The sequence below is a fragment of the Ailuropoda melanoleuca genome, chromosome X (genome assembly GCF_002007445.2).
Source record: "Ailuropoda melanoleuca isolate Jingjing chromosome X, ASM200744v2, whole genome shotgun sequence".
Taxonomy (NCBI): domain Eukaryota; kingdom Metazoa; phylum Chordata; class Mammalia; order Carnivora; family Ursidae; genus Ailuropoda; species Ailuropoda melanoleuca.
Genome location: NC_048238.1, coordinates 46,238,759 through 46,256,819, shown reverse-complemented (window position 1 = coordinate 46,256,819; position 18,061 = coordinate 46,238,759). Strand labels below are relative to the sequence as shown.

Sequence of the window (18,061 nt, the reverse complement as noted above, 5' to 3'; positions counted from 1 at the left end):
CATTAAGCGTCTGCCTTTGGTTCAGGGTGTGATCCCAGGGTCCCAGGATCGAGCCCCACATCAGGTTCCTCTGCTGGGAGGCTGCTTCTTCTTCTCCTGCCCCCCTGCCTGTGTTCCCTCTCTCGCTGGCTGTCTCTCTCTCCATCAAATAAATAAATAAAATATTTTTTTAAAAAAAGAAAGAGGTGAGGGGGAGCAGAGACTGGATATGGATTTAGTAAAATGGACCTTGCCCTTTGAGTCTTGTCCCCACCTACTTTTTTTTAAAGATTTTATTTAGTTTTGGGGGAAAAAAGATGGTGAAGGAGTGGGGGACCCTTTTTTCAACTGGTCCCTTGAATAGAGCTGGATATCTACCAGACCATTCTGAACACCCACGAAATCAGCCTGAGACACAGGAAGATACCTCTGGATCTCTACAAATGTACATCTCCAACACTGAGTATTGAGGCCTGAAGCGGGGAGCCATGAATCCGTGCAGAGATATTGGAAGATAAATAGAAGGGGGAGGGAGCCATCATGCTAGGGCGCCAGGAAGCACTAGCCACCTGCACTGGGGAGTGGCCAGTCTCACGGACAGGCACCCATGAGAAAGCAGACTGAGACTGTGAGCCTGGGAATGAAGTGTGACCAGACTGAAAACCAGAGCTCCAGAGCACTCACTGGAACGAGACTGAAACCAGGAGCTTGGGATCACACGTAACCAGATGGAAAATTGGTGCTCCAGAGCATGCGAACCACGCTGAAACAGGGAGCTCAGAAGCACGCAAGGGAACCAGGGGACGGCTGGCAGTGTTGGAAGCACAAAGGACAGAGATGTGCCAGCAATGGAAGCGAGGGCTGGGAGAGTGGCTGTGGAGTTCACATCCCAGGACACTGCGGGGTTTTGAGCAGCACCGACGGAAACAAAGTTAAAGTGGCCAGGAGAGCTCAGTGGAGAGTGGATTGTGATCTCTCTGTTCTGAAACAGACGCTAGGATGAGGCCACTGCTGCTCTGACTCTCAGAAGACTCACAGAAAACCACCAGGGAAAGCCGCCTGAGAACAAAAGCCCAGAAATACCTGTTCACATTGTGCCCATTCCTATCCCCCCTCGCAGGGGACAAAGCAACTCTACCCAAACAGGGTTGTCTGAGGATCAATGTGGCAGGCCCTTCTCCCAGAAGGCAAGGTGAAAAATCAAGAAGCTCATATCCTTAAGGTCCCCATAAAACAAGTGCACACTGCCTGGGTCCTGGTCAATAATTTGGGATATGTGCATGCCTACAACCTCTCCTCATGAGAAACACGAGGAGGAGGAACCCTCAGCAAAGAAAGGAGACAGAGACTGTGGCCCCTGCCACAGAACTGATGGATATGGATATAACCAAATTGTCAGAAATAGAGTAGAGAGTAACAATGGTCAAGATGATGTGTAGGCTTGAAAAAAAATATTAACAAAAATATTAATGAGAATATAGAATCTCTAAGGGTGGAAATGAGAGTGAATCTGACAGAAATTAAAAATGGTATGAATAAAATGAAGTCTAAACTGGACGTTCTGATGGCCAGAGTAAATGAGGCAGAAGAATGAATTAGTGAATTGGAGGATGGGATGGTAGAAGAGAAAGTTAAAACAGAAACTTGGCTCACAAAATGCAATCTCAAGAATGTAGATTATGGGAGATTACTGGCTCAATGAAACGTTCCAATGTCAGAATCATCAGTATCCCTGAGGGGGTGGAGAAAGAGACAGGTCTAGAAAGGATATTTGAAAAAATTGTACCTGAGAACTTCCTCAATCTGGCAAAGGAAACAAGCATTCATGTCCAAGAGGCAAAGAGGAGCCCTCCCAAGCTCAGTGAGAACAGATCTACACCACATCACATCATAGTGCAATTCACAAATATTAGATCCAAGGATACAGTCTTGAAAGTGGCCACGGGGAAGAAAATCCTTACATACAGAGGGAAGAATATCAGAATAATGTCAGACCTGTCTACAGAGACCTGGCAGGCTAGGAAGGGTTGGCAGGGTATTTTCAAAGCTCTATCCGAGAAGAATATGCAGCCAAGGATCCTTTATCCAGCAAGGCTGTCATTCAGAATTGATGTAGAGATAAGGACTTTCAGGAATCGGCAGAAACTGACCGAATTTTTCAACCACTAAACCAGCCCTACATGAGATATTAAGGGGGGGTTCTATAAAAGTCAAAAGGCCCAAGAGTGATACAGAACAGAAAGTTACAATCTATAGAAACAAAGACTTTACAGGCAATACAACATCATTAAAATCATATCTCTCAATCATCACTCTCAATGTGAATGGCCTAAATGCTCCCATAAAATGCCACAGGGTTGCAGATTGGATAAAAAGACATGACCCATCCATTTGCTGTCTACAAGAGACTAATCTTGAACCTAAAGATACATCCACATTGGAGGTGAAGGGATGGAAACCGATTTTTTATGCCAATGGACCTCAAAAGAACACTGGGGTAGTAATTCACATATCAGACAGATCAGATTTTAAACTAAAGACTGTAGTTAGAGATACAGAAGGGCACTATATTATTCTTAAAGGATGTATCCAACAAGTGGATATGACCATAATGAATATCTATGCCCCTAACAGGGAAGCAGCTAGATACACAAGACAACTCTTAATGAGAATAAAGAGACATATAGATAATAATACATTAATAGTAGGGGACCTCAACACTCTACTCTCAGCAATAGACAGGTCATCTAAGCAGAAAATCAACAAAGAAACAAGAGCTTTGAATGATATATTGGACAGGATGGACCGCATAGATATATACAGAACACTACACACCAGAACAATAGAATACACTTTCTTTTAGAATACACATGGAACATTCTCCAGAATAGACGATATACTGGGTCAGAAAACAGGTCCCAAACGATACCAAAAGTCTAAGATTATTCCTGCATATTCTGAGACCACAATGTGTTGAAAATAGAACTCAATCACAAGGAAAATTTTGGAAGAAACTCACACACTTGGAAACTAAGAACCATCTTCCTTAAGAATAATTGGGTAAACCAGGGAATTAAGAAGGAGATCAAACAATTTTTGGAGACCATAGAAAAGGAAAACACATTGGTCTAAAACCTATGGGACAGTGTAAAGGCAGTCCTAAGGGGGAAACACATAGCCATCCAAGCTTCACTCAAAAGAATAGAAAAACCTAAAATGTAGTTTTTATATTCTCACTTCAAGAAGCTGGAGCTGGAACAGAAGAACAAGACGAACCCATGCACGAGAAGGCCGGTGGTCAAGATTAGAGGAGAGATCAATGTATTAGAAACCAGGAGCACAGTAGAGCAGATCAACGGAACTAGAAGCTGGTTCTCTAAAAAACAGAAGATCCAAAAATCACTGGCCAGATTCATTCAAAAGAATAGAGAAAGGACCCAATTTAATAAAATAATGAATGAAAGGGGAGAGATCATGACCAACACCAATGAAATAGGTAGGATCATTAGAAATTTTTATCAACACCTTTATGCCAATAAATTAAACAACCTGGAAGAAATGGATGTCTTCCTGGAAACTTATAAACTACCAGGACTAAAACAGGAAGAAATTGATTATTTAAACATACTGATTAATTATGAAGAGATTGAAGCAGTGATCAGAAACCACCCCAAAAACAAGAGTCCAGGGCCTGACTGATTCTCTGGGGAAATTCTACCGAACATTCAAAGAAGAAATAATACCTATTCTCCTGAAGCTGTTTCAAAAAATAGAAACAGGAAGAAAACCATCAAACTCATTCTATGCAGCCAGTATTACCTTGATCCCCAACCCAGGCACAGACTCATCAAAAAGGAGAATTACGGGCCAATATCCCTGATGAATATGGACGCCAAAATTCTCAACAAGAACCTAGCTAAGAGGATCCAACAGTACATAAAAAGAATTATCCATTATGACCAATTGGGATTAATCACTGGGATGCAAGGGTGGATCAACATTTGCAAATTGATCAGTGTGGTAGATGACATCAATAAGAAAAGAGTCAAAAACCATATGACCCTCTCAAGTGATGCAGAAAATGCCTTTGACAAAATACAGCATCCTTTCCTGATTAAAACCTTTCAGAGTGCAGGGATAGAGGTTACATTCCTCAATTTCATAAAAACTATCTATGAAAACCTCACAGTGAATATCATTCTCAATGGGGAAATGCTGAAAGCCATTCCCTTAAGATCAGGAACATGAAAAGGATGCCCACTCTCACCATTATTATTCAATATAGTACTAGAAGTCCTTGCAACAGCAATCAGACAACAAAAAGGGATAAAAGGTATCCAAATCGGCAAAGAAGAAGTCTAACTGTCTCTCTTGCAGATGACGTGATACTCTATATGGAAAACCCAAATGAGTACACCTCCAAATTACTAGAACTCAAACAGCAATTCAGTAATGTGGCGGGATACAATATCAATGTTCAGAAATCTTTTGCATTTCTATACACGAACAATGAGACTGAAGAAAGAGAAATTAGGGAATCCATCCCATTTACAATAGCACCAAAAATCATACCTTATCTCGGAATTAATCGGGGAAGTAAAGGATCTATATTCTAGAAAGTACAGATCACTCTTGAAAGACATTGAAGAAGACACAAAAAGATGGAAAAATATTCCATGCTCATGGATCAGAAGAATTAACATAGTTAAAATGTCTATGCTACCTTGCTTAATCTACACTTTCAATGCCATCCCAATGAAAATACCAATGACATTTTTCAAAGAACTGGAACAAACAGCCCTTAAATTTGTGTGGAACCAGAAAAGGCCCTGAATCACCAAGGAATTGTTGAAAAGGAAAAACAAAGCTGGGGACATCACGTTGCCAGATTTCAAGCTATACTACAAAGCTGTAATCACAAAGACAGCATGGTACTAGCACAAAAACAGACACATGGACCAATGGAGCAGAATAGAGAACCCAGAAATGGACCCTCGGCTCTTTGGGCAGCTAATCTTTGACAAAGCCGAAAGAAACATCCAGTGGAAAAAAAGACTTTTCAATAAATGGTGCTTGGAAAATTGGACAGCTACATGCATAGAATGAAACTTGACCACTCTCTCACACCATACACAAAGTTAAACTCCAAATGAATGAAAGACCTCGATGTGAGACAGGAATCCATCAACATCAAAGAGAACATAGGCTGCAACCTCTTTGACATTGGCCACAGCAACTTTTTTCATGATACACCTCCAAAGATAAAAGAAACAAAAGAATAAATGAACTTTTGGGAATTCATCAAGATAAAAATCTTCCGCATAGCCAAGGAAACAGTCAAAAAATCTAAGAGGTAGCCCATTGAGTGGGAGAATATATTTGCAAATCACACTACAGATAAAGGACTGGTATCCAAGATCTAAAATGTTCAACATCATTGGCCATCAGGGAAATTCAAATGAAAACCACAATGAGATACCATCTTACGCCAGTTAGAATGGCAAAAATTGACAAGGTAAGGAGCAACAAATGTTTGAGAGGATGTGGTGAAAGGAGGTTCCTCTTATACTCCTCAAAAAGTTAAAAATAGAGCTGCCTTATGACTCAGCAATTGCACTACTGTGTTTAACCCAAAGGTACAGATATAGTGAAGAGAATGGCCACATGCACCCTTATGTTCATAACAGCAATGTGCACAATACTCAAACTGTGGAAGGAGCTGAGATGCTTTTTAACAGGTGAATGGATATAGAAGATATGGTCCATGTGTACAATGGAATATTACTCAGTAATCAGAAAGGATGATTACCCAACATTTGCATCAACATGGATGGCACTGGAGGACATTATGCTAAGTGAAATAAGTCAAGGAGAGAATAACAATTATCATATGGTTTCACTTATTTGTGGAACATAAGGAATAGAAGGGAGATCATTAGGAGAAGGAAAGGGAAAATGAAGGATGGGAAACCAAGGGGGAGATGAAACATGAGAGACAATGGTCTCCAGGAACAAACTGAGGGTTTTGAGGGGAATTTGTTGGGGTGATGGGCTAGCCTGTTGAAAGGAATTAAATAGGACATGTATTGCATGGAGCACTGGGTGTTATACAGAAACAATGAATCCTGGAACACTACATCAAAAGCTAATAATGTACTATACGGTGATTAACATATAATAAAAAAAAGAAATTTTAAAAAAGGGCTGGTATCCAAGATCTTTAAAGAACTTCTCAAACTCAACACCCATAAAACAGATAACCAAGTGAAGAAATGGGCAGAAGTTATGAACAGACACTTCTCCAAAGAAGATACTCAAATGGCTAAGACACATGTAAAAATTTCAACATCATTTGTCATCAGGGAAATTCAAATCAAAACCACAATGAGACACCACCTTACACCAGACAGAGTGGCAAAAATTGACAAGGGAAGAAACAACAAAAGTTGGAGAGGATGTGGAGAAAGGGGATCCCTCCTACATTGTTGGTGGGAATGCAAGTTGGTACAGCCACTTTGGAAAACAGTGTGGAGTTTCTTCAATAAGTTAAAAATAGAGCTACCTTATGACCCAGCAATTGCACTAGTGATTATTTACCCAAAGATAAAGTTGTAAAGAAGGGCCATATGCACCCCAATGTTCATAGCAGCACTGTCCACAATAGCCAAACTGTGGAGGGAGCTGAGATGCCCTTCAACAGATGAATAGGTAAAGAAGATGTGGTTCATATATACAATGGAATATTACTTAGCCATAAGAAAGGATGAATACCCACCATTTGCATCGACATGGAGGGGATTATGCTAAGTGAAATAAATCAAGCAGAGAAAGAAAATTTTCATATGGTTTCACTTATACGTGGAACATAAGGAATGACATGGTGGACATTATGGGAAGGAATGGAAAAATGATTGCAGGAAATCAGAGTGGGGGACGAACTATGAGATACTATGGACTCCAGGAAAGGAACTGAGGGTTTCAGAGGGTAGCGGTGTGGGGGGTGTGTTAGCCCAGTGATGGGTATTAAGGAGGGCATGTTTTGCGATGAGCACTGGGTGTTATTCTCAAATAATGGATTGTGGAACACTACATCAAAAACCAATGAAGTACTGTTTGGTTACTGACATAAAAAAAATAAAAATAGGAATAAATAAAAAGTAAAAGAATTATGATATTGATATTAAGGAAATTTGATATCAGGAATTTTTATGTGATAGTAATCTTGTGCCTATTTTTGGAATTCTTTATCTTTTAAAAATATTTTTTGAAGAATTTATGGCTAAGACGATATGATGTCTGGAATTTGTTCTAAAATAATACTGTGGAGAACCGGGGAATCAGTAGTCGTGTGGAAATTAAAAAATTAGCCATATACTGATACAGTTATTAAAGTTAGGTGAAGGGTACATGAGTGTCTAGTCAACTATTTTACTTTTACATTTCAAAATTCTTAGTTTAAATACTTAGTATATATTTATACATGTATATACATATACCTGTGTGTGTGAGTGGAATCAGCCTGCACACTACATGAAAAGGAAGCAAACAAAACATCAATAAGAAGATTGTCACAGGAATACTGTGACAATGCAGCCTGGAAATTGATCATAGCTTCAGGGCACAGCATCTCGGATTCTGGTTTCTTCTATACAAATCCTAACACTGCAAATGTAATGCAGTATGTGTTTACAAGAGAGCAAGGCCCCTTTCTTATCCATGGTGTCCAAGCCTCAATTCTGAGCTGGAGATTTTTGGGGAGAAAGAGTTTCCAAAGCAGAGGGTATAAACTAATGACTGACAATCTACATCTGGCCCATCAGCAGGTTTCTTTGAATATATGGTGTTATAATATTTTTTAATTATATGCCAACATTCAAAATCTAGGACATGTACATAAAAATCTTGATTTTCTCATTCTTTAAAATATGGGAAATTTGGTAATACTTAGTTGGGTTTGAATGACAGTTCTCTTTCAGATGGGGCAGTGCTCTCCAGTTGGGCTCAATCTCCATCAGCTGCTTTAATTTTTTTAAAATATTCACCTTTTTGTCTAGTGAACAAAGGTATGCTATAGGTTAGTGGATTGTGCTTAGCTCCAAAAGCCTGCCTTAATTTCACTTAGTTTAAATTGCCTTTGTGCTTTTCAATACTCAGTAAAAACCTGTGGGACTCTGATAACAAGGCAGGGAGTGATGCCTTAGCTGCTTAATCTTAGCATAAGTGTTATTACTTCCCTATTAGAAAGACCCACGAATGTTCAATGGAGATAATGCCTATTCAGAAGACATCAGACTTAATATTTCCCTGGGTTGGTTTTATAAAAGCTACACTTGAGTAGGAACAAGACATAAGGTTAAAATCCTGTGTGCATGAGTATAAATAGATCAGTCATTGTTTCAAGACTTTTTTCTCTTCCTATCTTTCACAGACTCCGTGTGTGTGTGTGTGTGTGTGTGTGTGTGTGTGTGTGTGTGTTGTGGATGAGGTGGAGTTGTGCAGACCTGTATGGATTCTGCGGTGGGCTTTCAGGTGGGAGCTTTTTGTGTACACTTTGCTGCATCCTGCAAAATCACATTGGTGAATCCGTCTTCTTTTCAGCTCAAGAGACTCTTCTCCCTGCATTTGGGTCATTTCTGATGGTCTGAGCAAAGAAAGAGAGACAGTACCAAAGAATGATTTTGCCGTGGCAACTAAATTAATGGACTTACATACAGTGGAATCACCTCATTCATGCATTTAATTTATGCAAATTTAAGAGGAGGCCTTCAAGAGAAGAAATAATTGAGATAGTTCAAGCAATTCCCTCAACTAGGCTATTCTTCTCAGTAAGTGCAGGTCCTAGGAGATGGTAATGTTTCCTTGGGTGGTTTCTGTTCCCAGTGTGAGCATTTCACTCTAATAAGACTCATTTTTGTGGTTACATAAACGTATATTTTCATACTACATAGTTGTTAAAATGCAAGACAACTACTTTATTAGTTCTAACATTGCAAGACAAGAGTGCTCTAAACTTACAGAGAAAAACAGTATGCAACTGTACTTATGAGAAATTTATACATTTTTCAAGGGCAAAATTGGTGGTCTAGACAATTAGGACATAACTCTGTCATAACATGCCACGTCCATGCACATGTATGCATACAAACTCACACCTTTGCTGGGAAGGCAATTTACCTATATTTTGTTATTCTTATATCCTTGCTATTGTGTCTGAGAATTTCTTCCAATTCTATCACAGACACACACGTTTATACACAGACAGACCTGAAATAAAGACAGAAGTACTCACTCTTGCTGTAGTCCCCGAATACCCTGTAAAGCTGAAGATCCACTCTCAATTGCACTCTCCTCACTGTCACTTAGGATAGCCACTGAAGACGTGGAGGTGGGGTCAACTTTTACTAAAAGCAAAGAAAAAGAGCAGTGTCAACTACAAATATATGTGCCTCTGTAATCATTTTCAGGATTCCCAGTTTGACCCACAATGAGAAGTAGCAGCAAGATAGAGAAATAAAGAGAAAGCAAAGATGAAAGAACTGTATTTGTATGGAAGAAGAGAAGAACATTTAAAAGTTTTAGCATAGTTAAAATTCCTTTGAAGGAAAAGTAATAAGGAGCATTCTGGTACCACTGGAATGAGCTTATCTAAGATAGAGAGTTAAGTAGGATATGGCCTGGGTATGATTTAACTTTCTATCTCCAGCCTCCACAACAAGGGTGTCCTGAAGAGTCAGACTCAATGTGTGTTTTTTGAGTTGAACTTTCTGAGTAGTTCACTGGCTATCCAAAGATTGATGCCTAGGTTCACCTCAAAGATGAGAACATCTCCTTTGGCTTTTGTGTCCCTAAATGGAAATGGGTCAATGAGATGAAACACATACCTAATACCTAGTTGGTGCTCAATACATGTTGGCATACTTCCCTTCCACCTATTTTGGGAGAATCCCTCAAATATTTATTATCAATCACTGATGTTTCAGATCTCTACCAAAACTCAATCAAATGGTCACCAGTCTCCCAGATCTAGTTAAAGTTTCAAAATTTCTATGTAGAAGAAACTTAAGGGTGGCAATAAGGTTGGGGGGGGTGGAACATTTGGCTAGTGTAGTTACCTCCATACACTGATTGTGTATCATTTACTTAAAAGTTTTAAGCATACATCTCAATCCGTATGTGTGTGTGTGTGCATGTATGCTACAAATGCACTAGTATACTAAATTTTTGTGTACATTATGAAAAATAGACATAGAAATGTTTATACTTTCTTCTTGTGCTCCAATTGTTTTGTGTGCATTCCTCACTCCCCCACTTCCCAACAAAGGTGTAAGCATACCATTTTGGAGTCTACTGGGCTAATGGTTTTTGTTTAAAATTACATTGAAATGTTTAAAACTTATTTTGTTATTTAGAGTGGCTCTTGTTGACTTATGGATATTATGGGGGCAATTCAAAGCCCTATCAATTCATTGTTTTGTGCTATCACTACCTTGATATCAGCAAATTCTCAGGGAATTTTATTTTCCCATTTCCTTTTTTTGTGTGTCTCTCTCTTCCCATAAGAGAACTGATATCAAAATTTTCATTAACCCCCTGAGGGGAATCTCAAAAACAAGACTGTTATAAACACTTATCATTACCACAATTAACCACTAGAAGATTATCATTTTTATTCAGAAAAGCACTACAGAGTCTTAGCAGTTTGATGCTCAGTATGTTGTATTTCAGTCTCCTACATTTGGTGATGGAATTATTATAAGGCATTAAATTTCAAAGATAGAAAACTGTTAGAAAGTATTTTTCTATACTGAGCTAAGATCTGATTTTTAGTCATTTCCACCCACACATCTCCCTTTTGGTCTTTTTAATTCATGCTAAGTATTTGTCAGCTCCTTGTTTGACATGTGTTTGAAATATCTCACCATCCAACCTCCCAATGTCCTTTGTAAGGCACAACATACAAAACTGATTGTAATTCTACAGCTGTGGAGAGGCTAAATATTTTGAACCACTCCAGAGCCATATAATTTTATTTGATCATTTCCAATTACAAACTAAACTAGACACATTTCCATGATGGGAACTGGGTGGCTGGAAGATAGTGGTGAAAGAGGAACTTAATTTATTCCTTTCTGAATTCTGAACTTATTTTTAAGATTAAACAAAAAGGAAGATTATAGCATATGAACTCTCTCCTGTACATATTTTCAAGTTTGTTTATCAAATTATTTGTTGCAGGGCAACTACTATCTATCACTGTGTTAAGTTCTCTGGAGACACACAAATGGAAATGAGATAGTTTTGTCCTTGAGGAATTTACAATTCAATTGGGAAGAATGCCATATACTTGTAATGCAGGCAAATAAAAAAGTAAAACGGAGGGTGATAGATGCCAAATGGAGGGGAGCACAGGAAAGATGGCAACATTTTAAAGAAGAATATTTTACCTGTAGGGAAGAGAAAAGATATGGTATTGGGAGAGGCAGGTGCTAAGCCTGGCTACATATGTAGGGCTAGAAATGTTCTCAACTTTTCCACAAAAGTGTTCCTAATGGCAGAGACAAATAAACACATTTTCCTAGAAAGTCCCAGGGTGTGTTCCTTAATAAGCTTAAAACTATTTTTGACATTTGTGATTTGTCTTAAAAGGCTATTCAAATTGTACATTTTTCTCTAATAAAATCATATTTTAAATATAAAATCTTCTAAATTGTTTATTATCAAATAACACATAAGTTCCAGGAAGATACATAGTATTTTACTCAAAAATATGTATGCCACAATTTGAGAAGCATGGACTAAACAAAAGAACATCATTGTACATTCTAAGCACTGAAGAGACATGATAAGAACAATCTTTATAAATAATTATTCTTGAAGCAGTGTGCAATAATATTTAGAAGGGATGAAAAGAGATAGGAGATAAGACAATTCCAAAAGAGAATAGACGGAGGAAGGTAAGGCCCAGGAAAGAGCACATTGGTGCTTACCTGATCCAGCATTTTTACCATCTCCTCCAATAAGTGGGACTGTAATGGCTGCAGGGCCCCCATCTGCAGGCAAAGTAGTATACATCATGGGAAGTGACTGTACCACCACTGGGATGGTCTTCAGGCCACCCAACTTATTTGGCAGCCTGAATGAGGGGATGGTGTGAATCACATGTAAGATCTGCTGGCCACCAGTGCCCTGAGAGGAGGCCAGGATAGAGCCTGGAGTCAGAACGGTAGGGATATTTGTTGATGTGCTTGTGTCAGATGTTGAAGTGGACACTACAAGTGTCTGGAGAGCAGGCTGTGGCTTGGGAGGGTGTACTGGAGCTTGCAGCAGGCTGGCAGGCTGGAGAGGAGCCTTGGGCTTGTGAAAAGAGAGGTCGACTGGTTCCATCTGGGGCAGGTTGAAATCATTAGCAAGAAGTTCTTCTGGGGGCTCAATCTTGATGTCACTAATTAGTGCTGGGTTCTCCATAGGTTTGGCATCCAGGAATGGTGGAGATGTCATCTTCCCTCTGTTTGCTGACTTAGGAGGATCTCTGATATGAATAGAGCCAGTGACCTTAAATAAATAAATGAATGAAAGGTGGAAAATAGTCAGTGCCCTGAAGAAAAGACATGTGAACAATGAAAGCAAGAATTCTGTATTTTCTTCTCATGGACAGAATACATAGGGAGTTGAGAGAAATGAGGCAGGAGTATGAGGGAAAAATGAGGGAAACTTTACTGAACACTAGGACCAGGCACTGTATCAGGCAACTGATACAAATTATTTCATTTAATCTTTATAATAACCGTGCAAGATTACTTAACGTCAACATTTTCTGAATATCAACTGTAAGTACTGTGCTAAGCTCAGTGAGGGCAAATGTGAGTAAGGGACTACCCATGAAGCGCATACTAAATACTAACTATAATGATAGAATATTGTGAATGGCTTAAAAGTCATACCATAATAATTGATGCAGGAGACATATAAGCAAGGCATTTTAGAAAAAAGAAAAGGGAATAATTCATTCTGTCTAAACAAGATGAGAGAAGACTTCAAGGAGATAGAACTATTATATATGGATCTTGGAGAATTGATAAGAATTCTTTAGGCAGAGAAGGGGTAAGAGATATTCCTGTCTGTAGAGATGTAACCACAGACAATATCCTTAGGGAATAATGATGCAGTATTGTCAGCTGTATTATATGCAAAACGAAAATATCCAACTTTTAAATTTAAAAGTATGAGTTAAATGATCACTTTATAGGTAACATACATTTTAAAAAAACCATAAAACCTCAACCTAGTTAAAAACTTCCTAAAAATTCCATTAATGTAAAGGTTAATGATATTGTGAACTGTGTATGTCATTGCCAAGCAACACCCTGGACTTTGAAGGTGGTCTTGGAAATACTGGTGCTACTTTAGCCAGTTAACAAAACAAGACTTCATTCTCTATCACAATTAGATTTGGGTTACATGAGATTTGAATTATGAAAACTGTTCAATAATGCATCCCTTACACAAAATAAAACTATCTTTTATTTTCGCATATTAGGAATAGATGGAAAGTTGAGTTTGAGGAAAGGCTGGGCTATAAAATATAATTGTTTCAAAGAGGGGAGTGACATGTGCAGAACTATTTTAGTGGGAATTAACTAGCTCCTCAATGAAAGATAGATTTAAGGAGGAACAAGTGCATTCAAAGAGACCATAAAGAAAGCAAGAGGGAAAATACTGGTGAGACATTTATGAGACAATTGGAAAAATTTGAATATTGACTGGTTATTGGATGATATTAAAAATTATTGTTAATGTTTATAGGTTTATATAGTTGTTAGAAGATGGCAGGAGTAGGAGGACCCTAGGATACAACTAGATAACTATCAAATCATCCTAAATACTCCAGAAATTGACCTGAAGACTAGCAGAAAAAATTCCACATCTAGAGGTAGAGAAGAGGCCACATCAAAGAAGGTAGGAAGAGTGGAGATGTGGTTTGGGAGAGAAATGGATTGTGGCTGCTGCTTTGGGGAGGGAGCCACAGTCATGGAAGAGGGTGAGAAACAGACTAACATACAGGGAGTGCACAGATAGCAATTGGCTTGGAAAGTGAGAGGGGCTGAATTTTGTGACTTCTGACAACCAGCGGAACTTAAAGCCTGGAGTCTTAAAGGTCAATGGGCTTGGCTGGGATAAAGTCTGGATGGCATTGTACTGCTCTTGGAGAAAAGGCAGGGAAACAACTTGTGGAAATAGAGCATGGAAACAGTGATCTGAAGAGCACCTGAGGCACGGAGTATAGAGGCTATTTGCTCATTTTGGAGTGCATCCCACAGAGACAGCGTTCATGGAGAGAACTTCTGGGAACAAAGGAACTGGCTGGAACCATTTCCCACACCTGCTCCTCAACATAAGTACAGGGCCACCTGCAAGAACAAGCCCAGCACCAATGTTCACTACCTAACTTGTTTATACCAAGGCCCCATGCTCCAGAAAATGTCCCCTCCCAGTCTTGCCTGCCTCAGTCCCAGCACTGTAGGGCCCCTTCCCTAGAAGACAGGCACAAGCCCTTGCTCATACCATGTCCCCCAACACGGGAGATTTGCAGAGACTTGGTTCCAGTCATGATGATGACAGCTGTCATTTCACAAGCAGACCAGAGTACACCTAGTTAAAATATACCACATTTATCCCAGGGGCCAAAAACTTCCCACAACAAGGAAAGACAGCCTTTGGAACTATTGGCCTGAAGGGTAAAGCAGCTAGGACAAAACAACAGTGCACATGCAGAACAGATTGGAGACATTCCCAGATGTGCCAGGCCCTGGGAAACAAAGGACACTACACAGTAGGGCACTACAAGTGACTGTCTGAAGGTAGGCAACACAAAAGCAGTAAAAATGAATATTTTTGTAAAAAAAAAAAGGTCAAGAAACTCACAAAAGAAAGGATGCAAAATGGGACAAAATTTACCTCAAACATGGAGAGGATAGGATTCAAGAATGGGTTCAAACTTAAATAAACATCAACTTCATATAGACTGCTGTATGCAGAAATGGTTGTACACAAACTTAATGCTACCCATACAGCAAAAAAAAAAAAAAACCTAATATATATGCAAAGAATTGAGAGAAAGAAAACCAAATACACCACTACAGAAATCCAGCAAAGCATGACAGAGAGAAAAGACAGGATCAGAAAAAAATCTTCAGAAATAACCACATAACAAATAATAAAATGACAATATATCACATATCTATCAATTATTGCATTGAAGGTTAATGGACTAAATGCTCCAATAAAAAAAAATAAGGCCATAGAATGGATTAAAAAGAACAAGACCCATCTACGTGCTGCCTACAGGAGACTCATTTTAGACCTAAGGACAACTGCAGACTGAAACTGAGGGGACTGAGAAATATCTATCATGCAGATGGATGTCAAAAGAAAGCTGTAGTAGCAATATTTATATTAGACAAACTAGATGTTAAAACAGTGGAACAAGAGGAAAAAAAGGACACTACACAATAATAAAGAGGACAATCCAACAAGAATATAAAACAGTTGTAAGTATTTAGGCACCCAGTACAGGAGCACCCATATAAAAAATTAATAATAAACATAAAGGAGATAATTGATAGTAATACAATAATGATGGCAGACTTTAAAAGCCCACTTACAAAGACAGCATGGTACTGGCACAAAAACAGACACATAGACCAATGGAACAGAATAGAGAACCCAGAAATGGACCCTCAGCTCTTTGGGCAACTAATCTTTGATAAAGCAGGAAAAAACATCTGGTGGAAAAAGACAGTCTCTTCAATAAATGGTGCTGGGGAAATTGGACAGGTACATGGAAAAGAATGAAACTTGACGACTCTCTCACACCATACACAAAGATAAACTCCAAATGGATGAAAGACCTCGATGTGAGACAGGAATCCATCAAAATCCTAGAGGAGAACATAGGCAGCAACCTCTATGACATCGGCAAAAGCAACCTTTTTCATGACACATCTCCAAAGGCAAGAGAAACAAAAGATAAACTTGTGGGACTTCATCAAGATCAAAAGCTTCTGCACTGCCAAGGAAACAGTCAAAAAAACTAAGAGGCAGCCCACGGAATGGGAGAAGATATTTGAAAATGATGCTACAGATGAAAGACTGGTATCCAAGATCTACAAAGAACTTCTCAAACTCAATATGCGAGAAGCAAGTAAACAAATCATAAAATGGGCAGAAGATATGAACAGACACTTTTCCAATGAAGACATTCAAATGGCTAACAGACACATGAAAAAATGTTCAAAATCATTAGCCATCAGGAAAATTCAAATCAAAACCACACTAAGATACCACCTTACACCAGTTAGAATGGCAAAAATAGACAAGTCAAGAAACAACAATTGTTGGAGAGGATGTGGAGAAAGGGGATCCCTCCTACATTGTTGGTGGGAAAGCAAGTTGGTACAGCCCCTCTGGAAAAGAGTGTGGAGGTCCCTTAAAAGTTAAAAATTGAGCTACCCTATGACCCAGCCATTACACTACTGGGTGTTTACCCCAAAGATACAGATGTAGTGAAGAGAAGGGCCATATGCACCCCAATGTTCATAGCTGCATTGTCCACAATAGCTAAATCATGGAAGGAACCGAGATGCCCTTCAACAGATGACTGGATTAAGAAGTTGTGGTCCATATATACAATGGAATATTACTCAGTTATCAAAAAGAATGATTTCTCAACATTTGCTGCAACATGGACGGCACTGGAGGAGATAATGCTAAGTGAAATAAGTCAAGCAGAGAAAGACAATATCATATGATTTCTCTCATCTATGGAACATAGGAAGTAGGAAGATTGGTAGGGGAAGAATGGGATAAAGAAAGTGAGGGTAATCAGAAGAGGGAATGAAGCATGAGAGACTATGGACTCTGAGAAACAAACTGAGGGCTTCAGAGGGTTGGGGGGTGGGAGAATGGGATAGACTGGTGATGCGTAGTAAGGGGGGCATGTATTGCATGGTGCACTGGGTGTTATACACAACTAATGAATCATCGAACTTTATATCAGAAACCAGGGATGTACTGTATGGTGACTAATATAATAAAAAAAATTAAAAGAAAAAAATAGAAAACTTCCTTAATCTGGGAAGAAAACAGACATCCAAATCCAGCAGGCACAGAGAACACCCATCAAAATTAAAGAAAACAGAACAGCAAGACATATGGCAGCAAAATTTGAAAAATACAGAGATAAAGAAAAAATCCTGAAAACAGCAAGTGAAAAGAAAACCCTAAACTACAAAGGAAGAAAAATCAGGTTCATGGCAGATCTGTCATTAGTAACTTGGTCAGCCAGAAGATAGTAGTATAATATATTCAACCTGCTGAATGGGAAAAATATGCAGCCAACAATACTTTATCCAGCAAGGATGTCATTTAGAACAGAAGGATAGGTAAAGTGTTTCCAAGAAACACAAAAACTAAAGGAATTCGTGAACACTAAACCAGTCTTGCAAGAAATATTAAAGATTTTTTGAGTGGGAAATAAAGACCAAGTGCAACAAAGACTAGAGAGGATCAGAGAAAATTTTCAGAAACAACGACTTTGTTTGTAATACAATGGCAATAAATTGATATCTACCAATACTCACTCTGAATGTAAATGGACTAAATGCTTACTGGTGATGGGTGGTAAGGAGGGCATGTATTGCATGGTGCACTGGGTGTTATACACAACTAATGGAGCATCGAACTTTATATCAGAATCTGGGGATGTACTGTAAGGTGACTAACATAATATAATAAAAAATCATTTAAAGTTAAAAAAAATAAAGATTCACTGGGCCCCACAAAAAAAAATACATAAGGTATCAGAAAGGACCAACCAACCACCCAACCAACCAACCAAACAACAACAACAACAAAAACCCAGGACCTATCTATATGCTGCCTAGAAGAGACTCATTTTAGAGCTAAAGACACATGCAGATTGAAAGTGAGACCATGGAGAACCATCTATCATATTAATGGATGTCAAAAGAAGGCTGGAGTAGGGGCACCTGGGTGACTCAGTCAGTTGAGTTGTGGTTTCAGC

General features: G+C 38.9%; 1 protein-coding gene across 1 annotated transcript; it reads right to left on the bottom strand.

Moving 5' to 3' along the window:
- Positions 1–9,264: 9,264 nt before the first annotated feature.
- Positions 9,265–12,859, bottom strand: KLF8 (Kruppel like factor 8). Its single transcript, XM_034649023.1, has 3 exons — positions 12,815–12,859; positions 11,967–12,531; positions 9,265–9,380 (listed from the first exon to the last, which is right to left on the bottom strand). The coding sequence occupies exons 1-3, from the start codon at positions 12,857–12,859 to the stop codon at positions 9,265–9,267; spliced, it is 726 nt and encodes a 241-aa protein (XP_034504914.1).
- Between the last annotated feature and the right edge of the window lie 5,202 nt (positions 12,860–18,061).